Source organism: Antedon bifida, chromosome 6 (genome assembly GCF_963402885.1).
Source record: "Antedon bifida chromosome 6, ecAntBifi1.1, whole genome shotgun sequence".
Classification (NCBI taxonomy): domain Eukaryota; kingdom Metazoa; phylum Echinodermata; class Crinoidea; order Comatulida; family Antedonidae; genus Antedon; species Antedon bifida.
This window is the reverse complement of record NC_136231.1, coordinates 19,654,638-19,678,071: the sequence shown is the minus strand read 5'-3', so window position 1 is coordinate 19,678,071 and position 23,434 is coordinate 19,654,638. Positions and strand designations below refer to the sequence as shown.

At 31.5% G+C, this 23,434-nt stretch overlaps 2 protein-coding genes across 2 annotated transcripts in view; one reads left to right on the top strand and one right to left on the bottom strand.

The window, feature by feature from the left end:
* Positions 1-23,434, top strand: part of LOC144844716 (NADH dehydrogenase [ubiquinone] 1 beta subcomplex subunit 7-like) — a 141,667-nt gene that overhangs the window by 39,291 nt on the left and 78,942 nt on the right. The window lies entirely within an intron of this gene.
* Positions 21,150-23,434, bottom strand: part of LOC144844714 (zinc-regulated GTPase metalloprotein activator 1-like) — a 71,058-nt gene continuing 68,773 nt past the window's right edge. Inside the window, exon 14 of the mRNA XM_078701745.1 lies at positions 21,150-21,232. Within this exon, the coding sequence (XP_078557871.1) occupies positions 21,216-21,232 (17 nt within the window). The 3' untranslated portion in view covers positions 21,150-21,215. The remainder of the gene's footprint in view (positions 21,233-23,434) is intronic.

Genomic DNA, 23,434 nt, shown 5'->3' with positions numbered 1-23,434 from the left:
TACCAACGGCAACTATAAATGACGTTAAAATGTTGTTGTTGTTATGGCTAAACGATGGTTAGGCCTATATATAATTATAATTAATCATCATTAATAGTAAATGGGACTATACTATGTTGATGACCCTATAAGTTGTTGCCCTTTATGTTCTTTTTGTTCTTTTACCTCAAAATATTTATTACAATCACATACAAATATTTCCCCCAAGAAGAGACGTCATGAACGCCTTGAGATTATGCAGAGTACCGCGCGCGCGTAACCCTTTGTACGTGGTGTCACCGTTTATAGCTTAAGTATTTAACTCATATGCGAGAGCTCTATTTAGAATGATTCATGGATTTTAGATAAAAACACAATTAGTGAATCAATGCATTATTCTATTGATTGATAGATTAATCAATTGATTGATTGATGGATGAAATAAATAATTACTCATTTCAAAATTGAGATTATATAGTATAACATTGCCGCTGGTTATTTAATTCAATTCTTACACATCATCTAAGCATTCTTCACGGTAGGTCAACGACGATAGTCCTAAATAAATTAAATTAAGTTGTATTATGTTTTAAAAGGTTTCATCATTGAATAAAATCCTATTTTATGCATACAATTATGACTTTCCAGGAAACCTTAGTATAGGGATTAAAGAGCCTATATATGGTTTTCCTGCACATTTCAGGGTAACGTATTTAAAGCCCCGGTGAACAAAGGTAGCCGCAAATACTGTTTGAGTTGAGACCCATGTTTATTATACTATTAGAACAGTTTATAAAACATGTATTTATATTAGTTTACTCCCTGGAGCGGTCGTTCATGATTATTGTGTATTTTCACGTGTGCTGGTTTGCGCATTTTAGTTTAGATGACCCTCACAGTGGTCAGAACTAAATCATAAGTGTTTGCAGTAAATCCCCTTTAGACAGTAAAAGATCACAAGATTTGAGAGAACGTGGCATGCAATGCTTCACAAATCATAGTACTTAATGTATGCTCAGCCTCGTCATCGTGCGTCATACGTCACTCATATCATCACGTGACATATCATCACATCAATCATCTATTGACTTATTCAATCAAATCAAATATTCTAAAATATCGTTGTATCGGGTGTACATTTATATTTTAACTTAGGCCTATAGGTCTCATATTTAAAATTAATTCAAGCAATGCATTGTTTTATTGAACATTTTAGACCTTAGAGGCCAGGAACCGATTTATACTAGTAAAAGTGGCATAAATATATCTGTAGACGTATATAAATCTATTATACACAAAAAATAACATGCATTTCAGTGATGAAGTATGATAATGACAACGATGTAAAATTATGATGATTTATTTGTGTGATGACGCTAGTTACACTCTATTATAGGCCTAGGCTACATGATTATAATATAATGCAAGCAATACGGAGAAAGTTTTCTACTCGAGGTTCATTGTGGGTACGACGGGAGACCAATGTATTTATGCTATTGTTGTAACAAGCCAGATGTGTTGTAAATAAAGTACGAATACAGTTATGTCGTCAGAAACTTATTGACCGAAATCATATTTGTATTATTATATTAGTACAGTATAATTATTGTTTTCATTGCGACACGTAAAAACGAAAAGCACATTGTTTCAAAATATTGAATTTCCATCATCATGACATCTCATTCAGAAGTATTTAGTGGTAGTTGTCAGTAGTTTGCTGCTGAATTCACGTGCAATTAACAAAGTCGTGGAAACCAATCAATATAAATAAATCCCCATTTCCTACATTTGAGTGCCTGCTTGTTGCTGCTTCATGGGTCAGTCACAGTTTTCCGTTCGTTTAAAAGGACAACGATCTAGTGGTCAGTACCTGGCCAAATCTTGTCGGTCACTACAGGTTACATATATACTATAATTAACGTACGTAGGTTGGTCTATAACGGTCCTCTGCATTGATTCGGATTTGTTGTGATGACTGTTCTATTATAATTCCAAATCATTAAAAAAAATCAATAAAACAAGGCGTAAGTTTGGAATATTTAATACGGTACCATAGTAAACAATGGAATCATTTTGTAACTGACATGCGTGTTTCGCGATACCAGACTACTGTAGGCCACGTTAAAGTCCAATATGGTCAATATGCACCACCTAAGCCTCATATCATAAGCCTACTAATTTGGTAGAAAATACAGGGTTTATTCTCGTCATGTAAGTTTGTACGCTATGTATTGATTTTTTTTCAAAATAAATCAATATTAAATTAACGTGAGTAGATACATTTAAAGATTTTACTTCCTGCTATTTCTTCCCTAACCTACGTTCCCATTGAGACCAAGTTTTCTCCGTTCACCGGACCAAATGCAGGAGCAGTGTGAACGTAGGTTTAGCTTGGTGTGAATGGCGAATTGGCCACTATATCCTAACCTGTCATTCGTAATTATAACAACATAATTTCATTAAACATATCCCTGGTTTCATAAATAGATTAAAGGCACAATTAGCCGAACTTATCCGTAATGTACACACTGGGGAGTTTATTTGGCCTGAAAATACAATAAATTAATTATAACGGTAAAGAATATAATTTAAAAGATGTTATAGGCTAGTCCTTTTTAATATCTCTATGGTATAATTAATAAGAATAGTTGACCCAAAGGCAGAAAAATGTTTACTAAACGGAAGATTATATATTTGTCAATATTAATTAGTTTATAATCTGATAATCGCTATTAAACTTATATTCACAACGAACCGATATCACAAGTATTATGTCGCTATTAGAAACTTGTTCACAATGACCCAATCAACAAATTCACAACGAACCAATACACAAAGTAAAATGTCGATAAATAAATTATATATTCACAACGAACTAATATCATACAAGTGGTTATGTCGCTAAACCTATATGTATATTCACAACGAATTAATATCATAGTCCTTCAATTGATTTGTCGCAATAAACTTATTCACAATGAATCAATATCAACAAATGTCGCTATAAAACTTATATATTCACAACGAACCAATTGATAGGACACTGTTGCTATCAAACTATCTAATGCCATATTTATCGATAATTTTTTTCAAATACTTATTGCTATAGGCCTAGAGTCAGAGGAGCTGAATGTTATAATATTCTTCACTGTTATGTTATTATTGCTACTGTTTACAAAAAAAATAAATATTTCGTTTTTATACAATACCCTTTCCTCTCCAGTACTTCCCCAACAGCGTCTGCTAAAACTGCTGGTCAAAGAACTTCTTATGAGCATGGCTTTTGGACAACAGATTTGATCTTAAAATCTTTCATCAAATAGCATGGTTTATAGTAAACGATAGCCGAAGACACGATTTCTATAATTGGAGGTGTAGTGGCCTAAGATTGGAGTAGTGTGTAATTAGCAATAAGATCTGTATATTGTTTCAGTTATTTCCGATATCTTTTAGGTTCAAAGCACTAGTGGTCAAGTATTTTATAGGCTTATTTCAACTAAAATTACGTGGGTTTACTTAAACGTACAACCCGGGTATTTACTATTAGTTTGCAAAAAAATAATTAGTTCTAAATAAACCATTCTGTTAATATTAACATCATTGGAGTTTAAAAAAAAATAAACATTGATTTAGGTCTATTTTAATTTTGGAAGAAATAGATATAAACGTTATAGGCCTATATTATAAGAAATTCATAGTGTTTAATTATTTATTAATTATTATTTAATTAAACAAGGCCATATACATGGCTGCAGTCGCATGCTCAAGTTAGTGTTTACCGACCAACCGACCAACTGACCGACCGACCAACCGACCGACATAGTGAGCTGTAGAGTGTACCGTACATGTTTGTAATTTTGATATTCCAAACTGTTTTCATTGTTCTGTAATTGACGTTTTTTGTATTGGGAACAAGTTTAAAAACCTTATTTTTTAATCACAATGACGAATACTAGTTTCTTCATGTTACAGTTGACCAAGTGCGGGCAAAAATATTATATTGATCATACATTCCAATCGATCTAAGTTTTTCTATGTTTCATATTTTTAAAGATATGTAGGCCTAGGCCTATGTTACACGATTTTGTGAAATAGTCCAAATTGCACATGAAGTCAATCCCTATTCTTTTGCAAATGTAATAAAACGATGTGGCATTTGAATTGAACCAGTATAATATACCTGCTTGAAGAGAAAGGTATATTTATAGCAGAAGCAACATTTTGTATTTGACAATTTTAAGAAAAATCCAATGTTTTATCGTCGTGATTTTGTTACACCTTTTCAATTTATGTACAAATAACCAAATATTAAATCTGATGCATAGCTGAGATTTAAATAAACAAATACATGTAATGTCACATTGAATTTGTATTACCCTTATCTTCTTTTCTATATTCTTACCATAGGCCTATGCTATGACTACTCGAAAAAATGACAGAAACGTAAATGCAAATCGACATACAACATCAGATGAATGTAATACAAGTCTATAAAATTCCAAATCCATAGATCAACGCAAATTAGCTCAGTTGTTAAAAGAAGGAAGAGGTGTCGCCAAACTCCCCTTCCCCGACCTCAACAACGCAGTTAACTTATTAAATTAAATGCCAAAATCATCAAACTTCATGATATTCCTAACACACTTCACGGCATATCATCAATATTTTTTCTAGTCAAGTCAACATTATTTGCGGAGTCATGCATATGTGTTCAAAATCATGACTTGATAGTGAGTCGACCTTGCGCTGGGGTGGCACGTGTACAGTCAAGTAATCTGTTTCTTTACCCACTTCACACGTTTACTTAAACAGTATTTCCTCGGGCCATGCCCCCTAGCCCTCTAATAATTCCCCAATTACGTTGGAAGTATGTTAAAAATAACGAAACATACACATTATTTAGACCAAAGTTAATTTCGTTAATTAGACGAAAATATAATAGGATTAGAAGTTTATATATTTCACGCCTAACAAAAGAAAAGCATTTTGTTACGTCAATAAAAATTAATAAATATACAATACATAAGAGAATTAAAGTAATCCACGGGATGATGAACTTGCATAAAATATGTAGATGGCATTCAGATGATGTAACTAACCCAATTAACATTATCGTCGACCTTAACATTATATTCAAACGTGAATATTATTATTAGGTCTAAAAGTTAATAACATGAATATTTGTCTTTTATATTGGTTTTTTTTTGGTTAAAATATTATTTTGTACCAATGCACGTAGTAACACGGTGATGAGTTACTAAAGGTCTTAGGACAATGCGGACCGCAGTTAAAAGATACTTCATTATATTAAGAGGTTACACGTAATGCAGAAATGTTGCTAACCCACTAGAGACGCAACGCAAATGATTTGACCAATCACAAGCGATGAATTACTCAAACTGTAACTTGTCATTGGTCAACACGATTACGTTGCGTCTATGCCCTTGTGTTGTGTCTGTAGTAGGAACCAAGCTTAAAGGACCAAGTATAATGCAGTCGTGTGTGTTAAGTTAACATGTGGTAATTACAGTAAATGGTGGTTAAACATTCCAATCATACGTAATTAAAAAATAAATGTCAACAAGTTCCCATAAGCTTTATAACTACAAAAGTTCTCATCTCATTCTGCCATCTGCAGTTGAAGAAAAAGGTCCTATTTCGGACGTCACTACACTGCGTTTAAAAATGTACTGATATGGCGGGACTGTAACTCAGTCGAAAGGGTATTGTAGGAGGTGAGGTAATGGAATACCGTGGTAAAAGGAATATCTGATGATGAGGTCACTGATGTACAAGTTGAAGAGGCACTGAAGCTGCAATCTCAATAGTTTTCAATTGAGGTCGTATAAGGTCAGCAGTCACTGCAGTACCACGGTTCCTGTAAAATAAGGTTACTGCAGTAAAGCAGTCGAAAAGTTACCTGTATGAGTTACAACATGATGAGATCACTACAGTTACTGCTGTAAACTAGCCGAAGAGTTGTCATAGCCTGAGGATACTGGATGGAAACACAGTCAAAGAGCTGCTGCTAAGGCATGTAACATGACATTACTACAGATAACGCGCAGTAGACATTTTGCAGACTGATGCTAAGACAGCTGTTTACAAATTTATAAGTTTTTGGCAGAGTTTCTAAGATTCTTAAACATGCAGAAAACCAACAGTTTATTTATATAGGCAGCTGCTTACAAATAAAGGTTGCCATCTTCCACAGATTATGCCTTGTCACAAATAAAATGACAATGTATTTACAATGTAAACCTACAGAAGAAGAAACACACATTGAATGGCAGCGTAAAGGCTAATGGCGCTCCTAGTAGCCACAGTAGGCTACTTACCTAACTGTAGATATTTCCATGGAGTAAAAAATAAGTTCAAAGTCTTGGCCAGTCAGTGAATGTCCCTGACTTCATTTCACTTCAATTACAATCTGGTATATTAAAAAATAAAATGAAATTGCAGAATAAATTTGGCCAAATTGCTTGTTTCAGCAGTACGCAACTCAACCTGTTCATGTTCGAAAGTAACCCATAACATAGGCCTTAAAATTCTAATTAGAATGTAGGAAAATAAATGTAATTTTTTTTTGTATTCTTGTGAAATTCACTCACCCTTTATTTTAGTTTTATAATTAAATACTCATCCCCTCCAGTTCCCACCATGGTGGATATAATTAATAGGCACCACTAGCTCTTTTTTTAAATATGTAATAAGTGAATGTTTTTGGTTTTTTATTCATGTAGGCCTATGTTTTATAATTTTATGGTACGATATCTAATTTTAATTTAAGATGTTTCTATTTTTATAGCAATTTTAACTAATTTTTATTTATTTGTAATACAATTCATTTCAGTCCTTGACTGTCGTTTTGTAATATATTTTTATATACCGAATAAAAAAAAATAAATAAAATCAAAATAAATAGGCCTAATAAAACCTTTCTTTACAACCGAAATTTATGTTTTGTTTCTTTTATTGTTTTGTATCTTTTCTTATATTTTTTTGAAAATGTTTCCAATTTTTCTTATAAAATGAATGTAATTGGAAATATATAAAACAACACACATCGCATTCAATATTGATATTTTATTATAAATGTACTTAACAGGGAAGAGTAGAGTGTAATTTTCACTCTTCCCTGTACTTATATAATCGTATTTGTATTTGTATAACGGGCAATATTTGTAAAACCGGATTTAATCCAGCTTAATCTTAAATTGTAATTATTAAGTAAATATTTAATTCATTAAGGAGAAAAATAAGAACATTATGACACGAATGTCCAGTTTTTGCGGTTTGTATGTTAAGTGATGATGGGTATTTTGACAGCATAATACGTATTTTCATCAGCATGTGGCGGAAACCCGGAAATCAATGATAAGGCACTACTTCTTGCCTAGGAGGTACTGTGATTTTAACTATAACTTTTTGACAGCCTTAAGAATAGAACATATAAATTAACTTTTAACAGTGTAAATTCAATAGACGATAGTCCAATGAATTAATTTGTCACTGCTGTCTAAATCTGTCAAAAGAAATCACGAGTGGAGTACAGTGGGTTCACCCAGAGGCGTTGAATTCAACCCCCAGTTAACCCCATGCTGTGAAAAATTAATACTTCAATAACTTATTGCTCTGTACAATTTGAGTTTATAAGTCCATCCAAATAGAAGTTATGGTGAATATTTTACCAATCTTGTACTGTAATGTGATTTCTTTTAAAATGAAAACCAAAGTATGGTAGAGATAAGGTAATCGAAATAGGCCTGTGAGAATTTGAAAATGATGAGGGATCGGGGTTCGGTGGAATATTCTTTTCATTGAAACCTGAACGCACAGAATGTTTAATAAAACAGAACTATTCGTTTTCTTAAGGTAATTTCGATGCCTAAACTTAAGATAATGAAAAATAAAATCAAACGAATCTTTGTCAACAGATTCTTTAAAATAGAATATTGAATTAAAATGCAATCAACCAAACCTCTTAGTGTTTTTTGATATTTTTTTTAAATTAAATTATTTTTCCATGTAGAGTGTAGGCCTATATCTTAAGTTGGGCTTAATTAATCATCTTTTGAACAATATGGAATGTTATTTTGTACTTCCCTAAGCATTAGAACACCTGATGTAATGTTATAAAAGTTACTATTACTATATTTTGGTTTAGTTCCGATTAAAATGATATACATTAGAGGCACACTAGGAAGGTAATGATCGACGATAAATAGGCCTAGATAGACTTTTTCTTGAAAAATTAGAAAAGTTTTCATTTTAGAACTATAGGATGACCATTTTTCTAATTTCTTTATTTAAGAAAATATGCTTATCTATTTATAGTCGATCTTTATCGTCTTAGTATATGGGCATTTACGATAAATACCAATTAAAGATATTTGATAAATTTATATTTTGTAATTCTACGGGAAAATTTAGAACTTAGACTAGATTTAAAAAAGATATACTGTATAGGCCTATAATTTCTAATGGTTTGATGCTTTCAAAACCACCAATACACATAAAAACATATAAGAATCGTAATGATGGTGGCCTAGGTAGCTTATTGGTACAGCATGTGTTTGATGACAGACCATGGGTTTTTGAGTAATCTAACTGAGGTGAAATATCATGATTGTGACCCCAGGGCAAGTCTATTATATCGACCCTTGCTAGATAAAGATTGACACGGACGACAATCTACTCAGAGTGTGTAATTATTCGTTTACTGCCAAAGGCCTAGGAACAGATAAGTATATTACTTTTTTGTTTTGTCTTTAATCGTATTAGTAGGCCTAATTATTTAATATTTTAGTCAATGAACTTATATTATGATAACGTGAATTTTAACATCTTAATATAATATCATTATGGGCGTACGTTTTAACGGTAACACACACACAATTTAGTTTTTAAAAAGTAAACAAACTTCGGTTGTCTTTCTGGAGACAATATTCGAATGAAAGGCTTTTTAAAAGATCACCATTTAAGACATAGACATAAACATAGACGAATGTATACTTTATTCCTTAAAAACATTTCAAAATTGTCTTCTTGGCAAGATAACACATTAAAATACATTTTATACTTTTAAGACTACCTGTACTTATAAAATACATTTAAATTACCGAATTCAAACATTTTTTAATTTCGAATTAGAAATATAGATTGTGTTTGAAAATGATAGGCTACTTTAAAACTACGAAAATAAATACAATTTGGTAAAAAATTGGCTTAAAAAGTTTATTGTAAATTTGATGAAGACAGCATTATTATATATAAGGTAAAAATCTAACCACGTGTGCAAAATTTCGTTGTTTTAACATGAATAAGTTGGCTGACTTTATTTATTTATGGAAAATTGAATTTGTAGTTTAATTGTATTTAAAATAATAGTAGGATTTATTAAATAACCTTAGGCCTATATCATAATTGTTACTGCTTTAATCTGTTGAGCATGACTAAAAATTCAGTCTACTTTATTTTGGCCTCCTGCATTTTTTTTTATTTAGGCCTACTTTTTTTGTAATATACAATTACAGTATATTGTGCATTTTTCGTCAGCAGAAAAACAATAACAAAACAAACAAAGCACAATGAACATTCTTTTTATTATGTATAACAAACTTAGGCTGAGATAAGAACGAATAAAACTTGAGAACTACGGTACAAATTAAGAACATTCTGAGGAAGAATATCCGCATCCTGGAACAATTGTTAAACATGGAGAATAAGTATCAATCATACAGAATGAAGAGTTTAGACAAAAATGTTTTGGTTTACTTTTACATTTTAAAGAAAATGTTGTTCCTAAGTTTCTTTGTTGTACGGTATCTATTAAAACGAGGAATTGGAATCAAGAGATAATTTGTTCTTGGAAATGTCATCATATAAAAATGTATTAAAAAATAAGCAGAATAGAAAGTAAACAATTTTTAAATAAACCAATTTCTTAAATTTACATACGGTACCGATTGTAATTGTGCAATTTTGTTTTCGATTTTTATTTAAAAAAATAACATTTTGTTAAGAAATATGAATTTGTTTTATTGCAAATATAGTCTATAAGATTATTAATTATTTTGTGTTTGAAATGTGTAACACAAATCTAGAAGAAGACCGAAATATACAATTCGTTAAAATGTTTATTAATGTAATTTAATTATCAGTAACAGTATTAAACATAACACAGCTATATCATCATCATGTCATAGATAGTGCGTTCCTATTTTTTATGTGACGTCATAAAGGGCAGACTATTACGTTTAGGACATAGGCAAAACAGGTGGATTAATGAAATGTTCCTGTGAAAAGACTCTCTGCTCAATAATACATTTGTTATGAATTATAATTATTAAATTCATTGTATTTGAGACGTGAATCGATCTTTGTTTTCCGTCTTGTATAATTATGCAACAATCTTTAACATATCATCCTGTCATTAAACAATAATATAACTATTTCTTAAAATAAATCTGATCCAAAAACAAATCTGTTTCCAAAACAAACTTATATAGGCCTACTCCTGTTAATTTACACGCGCGTATAAACACTGATAATAACCAGAGCTTTCATACGCGCGCATCGAATCCTGATTGTGTTGCATGCATGTGTCACTGATAATTTGTCAACTTATTTTGCTTACGTCATATATCTGTAAAACAATAGAAGTCATTCTTATTTCGAAAGTGTATCATAAAAGTAAACGAATTGTCTGAAAAGGTAATTTATCGTAATGTATTACTTCCTACAACGACGAAATTAAATTACGTATTAGCAATGATTTTCTTCAAATATTCCTTTCAGCAGAATTGATTTGTCACCCAAATATATGAACATATTTTCTTTAAAGGATAAAATTCTGCTAAGTCAAATGTATATACAGTAAATAATGTTTTGGTTAGATGGACGACCCGAACGTTTTTAAATGAAAAAAAGATTACATTCTCATGTAGTTTCATTATCCTCCATAGGCTCTTATTAAAAACATAAATTTGTGATAATGATAAATAAATATATATATATCGCTCACTTGGACTGATGAAGGGCTGGTGTTGCCCGAAAGCTCTGCTAACTTTACTGGCTGTTTTACTTTGTTGTTTTTGATTTATCTTTTCGCATTTTTTGGTATCTCCATTGAGATCCATCTTAAATGATGATGGTATGGTGAGGATTACAATATACAAAAACCAGCAATAATATATAATAATAATAATAATAATAATTGTATGTTCTGGTTTACCTTAGAAATAAGAATATGATACCACTTTTTCTTTAACAATAGAATCTCTTAAAATCAAATATAAAATGTCTTTGTCATTAAAATAAAGAACCAGAAGCACAGCTCGATCACCTGATAGTGACAGTTACGTCTACTTGTCAATGAAAACTAACTGTTTGATTAAATAAAGTTTTTGTCTTGCTAAAACGTTTTGTCAACAAACCGGGCTAGTTATGAGGAAGGGCAGTCAGATTAAGCGATAAGCCTTCAGCACATAGACCTACATACATAATAATGGACTTTTAAGGCCTAAATCCTATCCATTAAGGTTTTCAGATGATCTAAAACAAATAGGCTTTGTTGTATGGACACTCTTCACTACAAGGTTTAGATACGAATATTCTTTGGTAGTAGAGGAAAGATTGAGTTTTGAAGTAACTGTTAATTCTCTGAAATCGACTTGATCCAGATGTCTAACTTGACAGAGCACCGTTTTCATATATAGCACGCGGTATTAGCTTAAGAAGGACTACCTTAAGTAGGCAGTCACAAAGCAACCAGAGCCTTGGAGCTATTACTATCCCAACAAGATCATAATCTCTATATGTGTGAACGATCTTTAATACTGATAATAACAATTTACTACGATTAATAACTTTCGTTTAACTCTATCAGCAACGTTTACACATTCGAGTCTAAATACATACAGACAGTAATCTTTTTGTTCCAAAAATATGTAAGGAATGCCTTTTTCACACCTGAATCTTTTTATGAATTACCTTTCGAAATTAAGCTTTACGTATAGTGCAGTGGATTGATATAATATCAAATGACTTGATTATCAGATAGTATTGATGCAAACGATAACAACGCCAGCGGTGTATTTTGTTCCATTATCCCATTGCCAAGAAATTTACTTTACACAGTTCGATTGAAATGAACGAACACATTCTATAAAGTATATGAACAAAAGTTTTCTTATGATTCGATTGAAATGGAATACAATTTACACAGGCTTTTGGTTTTAAACGAAGTTAACCTGCAGTGCGACTGAAAAAAAGATAGAGGTAAAGGTATGGTCACTATCTACAGTCTATTATCACGAATTAACATCGTTCAGTGCGATTGAATTAGGACCATTATTATTATTATGGATTCATCTAGGCCCTATATCAAAACAAGTTGTCGTGCGACTGAAAACGGAAAAAGCTACCTCAGAGTGCGATTGCAAACGATTGAGAAACTGCGGATTAAAACTATAGTTAATGAACAGAGTATGTACATGATAAATGTATCTAACGGTGATTGAACTGCCTTAGGCCTATAAAACTCAAAATTGCGATTGAAATTAACGCTAAATAGTCGATCGATATGAATAAATACAGTAACCGTATCTTCCTGTGTGAAGTTGCAGTTACATTACTTGTATTAACAACATCAATTTGATTTACTTTGATCATTTTAACCCCATGTTGTTACCCTTCACTGATGTTAGTTTATAATGTTTTTGTATTTATCTACATTTACACGTTCTTCAGCTTATAATGTTGTTGTATTTATATAATGTGCAAAGTTTTGGGGAGCTGAAAAATACTATCATAAATTATTGAAGCTCGTAAAGTCGGTTCAAACTTATTTTTCTAAGATGAATAACATTGTAGCATATTTGGCAATGTTTCACAATCATGTTATTATTAATGTTATTTATTAGTACAATTACATCATCAATTTAGTACCATGCGTTCAAACGTAATAATAATAATAAATTCCGAAACTACGAATCTGAAAAAGTCATTATATGTAGCGCCAAGGTCTATTATTTTTAACAACGTTATATAGGCCTAAATTTAATTGGGTATATTTGTCATATACATTGCTTTCACATTGTTTACGTTTGTTATGAACTTGAAATAGTTGGATTAAACAAATTCATTAACTCCAAAATAATTGACAACATTTCATTATCCTAAATATTTTTTTCAGAAAAACAATTAGGAGTTGTGTAGGCCTATATTAAATATTTTTGGTTAATTATTAAATGTGTTGTTCCATTGAGGTGCAAAAGATCAGTTGTATAAATATAGTACTCTTCGATATATTGTTATTGTAATTTTTGTGATCAAATAAATAAAGAAATAATATAATATTAACAAAATCAACCACTTTAAAGAGGAGTTTACATTATTTAAAACATTTACGGAAAAAGAAAAAAAAATTAAAAAAAGATAAAACTTGAAAAACTTTACAACTTACATTTTTTTTCGCACCTGTAAAAATAGTGTTCAGCTTGGATATTCATGACATATTTAAATGTTTAAAAGACAGGTATGCTTCTATTAGTGGTTTAATTGCGTGTGGTCAAAGTGACGTATCTTCAGCATTTCTAAACTTTATGGCGCATTTCTGATGATTTTATGGCGCGAAATGTCAACGCGCGAACCACTGTTGACATTTACGAGAATACTAAGAAAGCGATCGGTGTTACTTGATCAAATCTGTGGCTGTATTGTATTTGTTATTATAAATAATGTAGATTATTTACAATTGCACACAATTAGCAGAACACCTGACATTTATTGTTGAAAACTTACTTGTCAGATTAGAAAAATGGCCGCATTGTTTATTCGAAACTCATTTACGCGAAATCTGTATGCATAAAAATCAATGATTTATTAAAATAAATTGTACTGTATTGTCACGTGGTCTTAATTTGGTCAAACGAAAATATTCATTTAATTGTTAACAAATCGTCAGGGCTATCCGATTTATTATTGTTTTAACTTTTGTAAAAAAATAGGCCTACTCATTATTCTGTTTATTTACTGATAGAAAGTGTATTATTATTATTTCACATTCACAATTTCGTTACAAGTGACGTGCATTACATGATATTATATATTAATATGTAATATATGTTATTATATAATCTATTAATTACTTACAAAAAGCAGCAAATTCTGTCGATATTCGTTTTTGTCATTAGCATTAGTCAAATTTTATCGATAGGGTTCGGTCAAAGACCTGGCCCAGTTTTTGCAACAGGTCAAGTATCTAATCTATACTCTTTGAAAAGTACCTCTAACAACAGTGTTAAATTGAACATAAATAAGCCACCCCGTCAGATAATAATGGCTCACAGTTTGTATCACCTTATATTTGTTTACGTCCAATGGTAAAATCGAATTAATACACAGTTCAAAGCTACACTAAGAGGCACCTTGCAAAAATAGTTTTTCTTTCAACAGTGACTTACGTTGAATGAGATGTCTAACAAATGGTAGAATAGGAGACCTAATTGAACCTGGTTTGGTTTTCACGAAACAGCCACCGATAGTGTTAGGTCTTTTAAAAAAGTGTGAATTGTAAGCAAACAAAAATTACAAAGGCGTTCACACCACGAACAACTAATATCGTAACTGACGTATATTTAGATTGAGTGACGCGTTATATGAGAGTGGTATCACCTGCCTAGGCGACGAGTTATTCTGCCCGGTGGTACAACGCCCCTGGACTCATCAATCTAGGCCTTTACCGATATCTTTTCGTTACGGTTATTCAATATAATTCTATTAATCGAGTCTCAAACAGTTATAGTCAGCTGCAGATATTGAATTTATTCGTATACTGAACAAGCAAAAGTGATTTTATACAGTAAACAATCAACGATATCATTTTCAATAGAATCGCTATGTTATACAGTTGTACTTTCGGCGGGAGTTTATCGGATGTTTTCGTTTATTTTCGTTGTAAAAATATGTATTTATCTCATAAACAATTTATTTCAATTATTAATAAATATATTTTAATTGTTTCAAATCGGTAATTAGAAAGAAAAGAGGTATATATTATTATTATATTATGTGGGATAATTGTTAATTCTTAAACGTCAAAACAGGCTACCAACTTTATTAATATCAATCATTGTCACGTGATCGCAATATTGAGCGGGAAATGAATCGTGTTTAAGTCCTCCAGACTCACTCGTGTTTTTAACAAATCGACAATTGTTCTAATTACAATAAATTGTTTCCATATTGTTTTTATTGTTGCTTTTTATTTGAAGTCCCTTGATTCGTGTCCTATAGCCAAGACTCATCCTCCCACACGTGGGTCCATCAATGACACAACTAGAATGAGCCAAAATGCTGGTAAACTTCCTCTGCAAACAAAAGTATTGTTGATAATGACAACTGTAAGGTATGAGTGGACAATTATCTCTTTGTATCAGATTGTCATCGCAGGTGTACAATTATTAAAAACATGACATTAAAACAAAATTATATTAACATTTATAATATTAGGACGATTTTGATGGAAATCGTATTTCTTTTTACTAAACTGAAATGCTTGAATCTTACTTTAAAGGAAATTTAATTTGTGAATTTTCAGTTTAATCGTCACGTAATTTTACTCATGTGTTTTCGTTTTTTTCCCTCTAGATTTTTTTTTTAACTAGAGAAATAAAAGATTGAAACGTAAATCTTTCTTGAATCTAAACCGTTTTTGCCATCTCTTTTTGTCCTTTTCTACTTTAGGCCTGATCTTTTTAAACACGAAACAGAGTTAATAAATACGGTAATCTTTATAAATGATTATTAAAAGAAGTTAATTTAGAATATTTTTTGTCATTTTATTAATTTTCAACACTTAAATTCATGTAAAGAGGAAACAAACATTTACATTTGCTTGTATAATGGACTTAATAATATTTTAATAAAGGCGTGAATAGTTGATATCCAAACGCATTATTGGTAAATACTTTTTAATTATAATGTGTAGCCTATACATACAATGTACAGCATGATCAAGTTGTTATAATAATGCTGTATAGCGTATTCTCTTTGATGACAACTTGATCCCGATAAATTAGAAGACCACGATCGGGAAACCAGCTGGACCAGGATAGCTAGCAACACTCTAACATTTCCATTACATTGGATGAAAAATGTTGGAGAAACTCTAAAAACGTAATAACTTTTCTTGAAAGAATTTCGCTATTAAATTTACAAATCACTTTACTCGTTAAAATTACTGGCAAAGTGTCCTGAGGAGCTACGTTAATGTCCGTAAAAGAGGCGCATTATTGCCTCTTTTAATCCGGAAGATTGCTTTTTACATTCTCAATAAGTTGCTGAATCAAAAAGTCATCTGCCCACCGTACATGATTTATTGAGCATTGTTGAACCGTTAATTCACTTATCAATTAGCTTGTCGGCATTATTGAAATTATTCCAAATTGCAACAAATTGATTAAAAGGAAGATGCATTAGTCGATGTATTAATCTTTAATTTCTTCTGATAAGTTTGTAAATTTATTTTAATATATTTGAGAGTTGTAACTGCAGAACCTTATACCTTTCCTCCTTATTATTTTTCCATTAAGTACATACATACAGAATATGGACTTCGTTAAAGAACGTCGTGATTATCGTCTAATCATCATTATCATCCTCTTCAAGTCATTGATGTAAAATAAGTTTGATTTCTTTGATGATAATTTATAAATTGTTGTCAACAAGATCTTCCTCATTCATATTCTTCTTTAAATTCGATGTCAATATAGAAGTTATCTTTACACCGTCATTATCACGGAATGTATACCAAGAAACAATGTGAGACACCAAGTAAGACCCAGATAGAGATGGAATTACTCAGGAATTGGTATAACGTAGATAATAGCAAAGAAATAGAATGGAGTCAACGTCTTGGAGAGGCCTTCACCCTGCAGTGAAATCAACTAGCATTGATGATGATCATGGTGGTGGTGATGATGATGATGATGATGATGATCATCATCATCATCATCATCATCATCATGGTTATGATGATGATGGTGGTGATGATGATGAAGATAAGTTCGTTACAACTGTATTTTGTTTATGTTTTTCTACACAAGATGACGACGATGATGATGGTGATGGTTATGATGATGATGGTGATGATGATGGTGATAATGGTGATGGTTATGATGATGGTGGTGATGATGATGATGGTGATGGTGATGATGATGATGATGGTGATGGTGATGATGATGATGATGGTGATGATGATGATGGTTATGATGATGATGGTGATGATGATGGTGATAATGGTGATGGTTATGATGATGGTGATGATGATGATAATGATGATGATGATGGTTATGATGATGATGGTGATGATGATGATGATGATGATGATGGTGATGATGATGATGATAATGAAGATGATGGTGATGATGATGATGGTTATGATGATGACAGTGATGATGATGATGATGATGATAATGATGATGATGGTGATGATGATGATGATGGTGGTGATGGTTATGATGATGGTGGTGATGATGATGATGGTGATGATGATGATGATAATGATGATGATGATGGTGATGATGGTTATGATGATGATAGTGATGATGATGATGATGATGATGGTGATGATGATGATAATGATGATGATGGTGATTATGATGATGATGATGGTGATGATGGTGATGATGGTATGATGATGATGATGATGGTGATAATGGTGATGGTTATGATGATGGTGATGATGATGATGGTTATGATGATGATGGTGATGATGATGATGATGGTGACGATGATGATGATGGTGATGATGATGGTTATGATGATCATGATGGTTATGATGATAAGTTCGTTACAACTGTATTTCATTTATGTTTCTACACAAGATGATGATGAAGGTTATGATGATGATCATGATGGTTATGATGATGGTCGTGGTGGTGATGATGATGAAGATAAGTTCGTTACTTATTTCGTTTATGTTTCTACACAAGATGATAATGATGATGATGATGGTGATGGTGGTGATGATTATGGTGGTGATGATGATGGTGGTGATGATGATGGTGGTTATGATGATGGTGGTTATGGTGATGATGAAGATAAGTTCGTTACGAATGTATTTCGTGTTTCTACACAAAATATTTATAGATTGCAAAGTCATGATTGTATACAATTAAAGAAGGTAGCAAAACCTCTTTGTGTATTGTGAAAACGTTGATGTAACTGTGGACGACCCGAACGCCTATGAAAACACACCAGTTATTATTGTGTTAATATAGTTCTATTATGGGCCTAGTAATGTATAGATTCTACAAAATTGGTACCTCGATATTTCTTTTAGAAGTGTAAAAATACTTTGAAAATTAATACCGACATTGACATAAGCAAATATAGTATATTATAATCTGTGTACATTGCCGCCGGGTTGTACGTACTTTTTAAGTTAAAGAACGAGTTAGCTTTCGTAAAGGTCTTTGTTTTTTAGAGCAACTCTGTCGTTTTGCTTTTGGTTAGCCCTTTCATGTTGATCGACTTTATTGGTTGAAATTCCCGTGTGTATTTTATTCTGTACATATTGGTTTGTCGTACATATCCAAATTATTGTACTTTGCCGGCATGTGTTATTCCTCGTCAACTGATAGCCCCATCAGAGTTTCTCTATTGTAACAGGTTTATTCAAATACATAAAAACAGCGCAATATCAATAGTGTTGTATCATAAACGGCATTTATCTACAGCATTTGCTAGCGCTTTGAGTTACCGAAAATGTAAATAGAAGCTGAATACTTCGTTTGGAGTAGCCTTTTACGTGCAAACAAACTTTAAGACTGGGGTTGACATTGTTGGATAAATCGTAAATGATATGTTGTACACGTATACCATAATATATGATGTCTTTTTGTAGACTCATAAAATCAACTTACTCAATTACAAAGCATAAACCTACTCTATAAATTATAAGCATAATTTTTACCAATATTTTACCCATAATTTATATTGCGGTAAAATTAGTAGTATAATAAAAACTTGCTAAACTTTAAGGTAAAGTTTAAAACTATATTTTAGACTATCATACTATTTATTTGTCAGTTGAAACAGTACCGTACGGTAGGCGAGTATACGTTGGTACAATACATATAAAATACTGTATAATTAGGCATATATGAAGTAATATTAATAATGCTGTAACATTGATACCGATTAAAGCAAAATTTTAAAATAATAATTACACAAATTTAATTTTCCAATGCTTGAGATAAATGTGTTGATCAGATCTAAGAAGGCTGGGATATTGAAGCAATTTTTTCCCGACTGTATCTTCATATGTCATTACCAGTATCAGGGAAAATTATATAATACAGTATCACACACATCATAACAAATGGCGCCTGCATTATGTTGGATTATGCTTATGGCATGATTATGATTATGTGATACACATGTGACACTGTATTACAGAATTTGCCTATCTGGAAAAATTATAGATACAGTACTGATAATCCGCATTTGCAATTCATAAGTTTGTAATCAACAGAAATTGTGATTGAAATAAAAATCATCATTCTGCTAGGCGAAGGCTTCTCAGATTTTACTCCATTTTATCTTGCTGTCAACCAGGTTAGTACTGTAGGCCTCCTATTATAGGCCTACCAACTGCTTAAGTGATTTTATCATGCCATCTCTGTACAATAATAATGTTCCTTAATGCTCGTATAATTATATTAAGACATTGTATTGTCAAAAAAACCTTGTGTCCCATATCATCAAAAACACGTTATCATGTACAATGCACAATGAAACGTTTAAAAAATTATTATTTTCTATTATCAATTAGAAACAAAATTAAAATGTTTATAATATCGTTTCCATCCATGCACAATCAAATTATTGACTATACATTTTGTATCGAGAAAATTCGTTAATTTAAAACCTTTTGTTGATAAGAACCGAACTTAGTCTGTGTGTAATTGATTGAAGTTCTATTCAATAAATATCGGACATGGAACATGTTGATGATATTGTTATAGACCTAATGTTAAAAATTAATGTAATAATGCTCGTATAATACAACCGATTTAACGATGTTATGTTATTAATAGGTATACTTATTTGGCCAATGATAAGTAGTCCATAATTGTGATTATAATTTGTACTGGTGACGTCACTGTAAACGAGGGTGAGAAACTTGTTTTCTAGCCCGAAGGTGCCAATTGGTTAGTTTATATGTTTATATCAAGTATTATTGTAATTAAAGCACTTAAACATTGATATATCATTATAATAGGCAGAGGTGTGAGAATGTTTGTTCATGTCTGATTCGATGTGAACCGGGCCATGTCGACATCGCGGCATCAGTGTACTGAGATCAAGTTCACCTAACATAAGATATGTTGACGATCAGCGGGATAACTAACGTATACTCCTTGTAACATTGATGCTAGAAACAGTAGCCGTTACCTTTCGTATTAACTCATTAGTATATAAACATGCAGTTCATTAACATGCTTGTTTCCTTTGTAATCCATCAATTATTGATACACAGTTTGTAAACAGATTTAAGCATGTTTTCACAGGTGAGCCGAAAGCCAAAGCATGGCTAATGTAAGCAATGCAGATAAATTGTGTATGTGGTCCGTGATCGTATCCCGTAAGGAGGTAGACAAGTTAACACCGGGGCTTACCTATACCTGTCCATATTCAAGGCCGAATCGAGCAGTTACCTACCGCCGTGGAGTCTATCGTGACGGTATCTATTCTATCACCACGTTATCTAAAGAAAAGTATTGATAAGTAATAACAAATATAGGCCTAATATGAATGAAACAAAATTTGATTTTTTTAATGCAAAAGAAAAACATCCAAACTTAACCAAACGAAACATTTCATTACTTTTTCCGGTTAACAAATACAATGATCGTATTATTTAGTGAGTCTTCCTTTACAATATTTATATTTTATTTAAACAAACATAAGAAATAATAAACGAGAACACATTGTCATCGCAGTAGATAAAAAGACGGCAAAATAAATTTGCATATTTTTCCGTTCAAAATATAAATACAACAGGTTAACAAATAAAATGATCGTATTATTAGTAAGTCTAGTTTTACAATATTTATATTATATTTAAACAAAAGAAATAATAAACGAGAAAACATTGTCATCGCAGTAGATAAGCCTATAAAAAGGACGGCAAAACACATCCTTTCCAGTTATCAATGGGCGGTTTAGAAACTCCATATTCCTGTAAATAAATATAAATATATGATTACAAATACATTTTAAAATGTCAAAGTTGTTTACAGGTATAAAAAAGAGTAAGAAACATCTGCATGGTGCATCTTAATCTTACATAACGAAATTATTTAGAATGTACACCTACCGTACTTTAGAAAAGATAAATTTAATTTTATGTAACACTCAAGAGTTACGCACTTCTACTGTATTATTTGTGATTAAGTTGTTGAAGATACATTTAGTCGTTTGAAACCCGATGGGAGTTGCGACCTAATTAAATATTATGTAATGTAAATACAATTAACATATGACATATGCTATGTAAATTATTTATTCATGCGTGACGTATTATTTACACAAAACATAATCATACACTCGGGGCTCCAGATTGAAAGGAAAATATAAAACAAACTAAGAAAATATAGGGCAAACCATTGTGATTCAATATTTCGAACTTTATTTGTTCATTCATTCTTTATAGGGTATAGAGCCTTATCAATATTGAGACCATAGTTGTAAGAAAAGGTACCGTGGTATAGGCCTATCAAACATGAACAAGAATTGTCATACCAGAAAAAGCGTTAAATAGAGATTTCTAACGAAAGTTGCATCTGGAAGAAAGTGATCATGGACACTGTTGGATGGATACGGTGCATCATTATCAAACCATTGTCTTAATCATAATATCAATACCATCAAACTATTTTTCATCATGACTATTATACAATCTTTAAAATGCGGACATCTTCTCATCAAACATGCTTTGTACTCGGACTTGTTGCACTTTAGTTTTGCTTCTCTTTTGTCGTATTCCTTGAATAAAATTAATAAATTCATCATCGAATGTTTTAGGGCTATATTTGTGATAATTTTTTTTAAAATTTTCTTTCAAACATTTGTTTTTACGGACGTTTTATTGTATTCATCAGCATAAACGAAGTAAATAAGCCTAGCTTATATTTTTAAATAATTAAATACTCTTTGAGAACTTTGCTTATACTTACAGGTTAGAAAAATAATAGATTTAAATTAAACAAACTAATATAACGAATAGAGTAACAATGATAAGACAATAAGTTTTGTCTTAGAATTGAGTTACGGTATAAGCTAATAATACCCATAATAAAATGAATAATAAACTTTATATTTTTCATGCTTATTTATAATAATAAAAAAGGAAAGAAAACGTCACTCGTGATTGGTAATAAAATGTATTAATACAAGTCCACTGATCTAGTTTAATCTCAGGGGATTTGATGGAAATAATAAAATAGCGATAATGGTGTGTTTTCAACATTACCACCTTGTGTATGGTTTAAGGTGAGTGTGTTATTCCGTCAATGTCCGATCATCAATGACTCTAAACCTATTAGAATCCATAAAGCTGAACGCCATCTACTATAGGCTTGTAGTGTTACTTCTACTAATTGGTAATTATCAGTTAGTAACATTTTTATCTATATCATGTGTTTTGTCGACTTAAAAGAGTTGTAAAACAACTATGACCATAACGTATCGCGGGATGTGCTTGCTACTGTCAATAATTAGATAGATGGAGAAGTCTTTATTTCCCCAAAAGCTAATAAGTCTTTGGGATTTTAAATAATTTGACTCTACGGACAATGTGTTGTATCAGGTTCGTGCTCTATTACTACATCTTCGTCTCGTCTTGCACGTCGATATTCGCATTAAGATGCTTCAGTCACATTTATTTCTGTGATAGAAAAGTATCTAGAAACATGATCAGGAGGACGAGCTATAATTAATAAAAGCAATGACGTCTAGTAACACGTATACCAAGTCGGAGTCAAACGGCATTCAAACCAAAATGCGGTAAAAAATACTGCTGAAATAAAATTGCAATACAAACAAATGTGTTTACAGCTGCAACAAAGACTATTCAATAAGGGCCTCAAACCAAAGGCGATATTTACCGAATAGATTTCAATAAAAACGGCGATAACCCAAAATGCGGCAACATTTTCAAACTATCGTAAGCTTTTTAAATAAGCTTCAAAATCTTATGTTTTTTAACCAGTGTTTCTCGTACAGTGCCGAAAATAAATAGAATTAAAATAAATAACCAATCAAGAATTTTTTCTTAACCTCTACTGAATATTAGTTTATGAACATTAAGTTATGGAACAAAATTAAAAATATGAAACATAAAAAAATGAAAGTTGAAACAACTTGCTCGTTTAAAAAAACC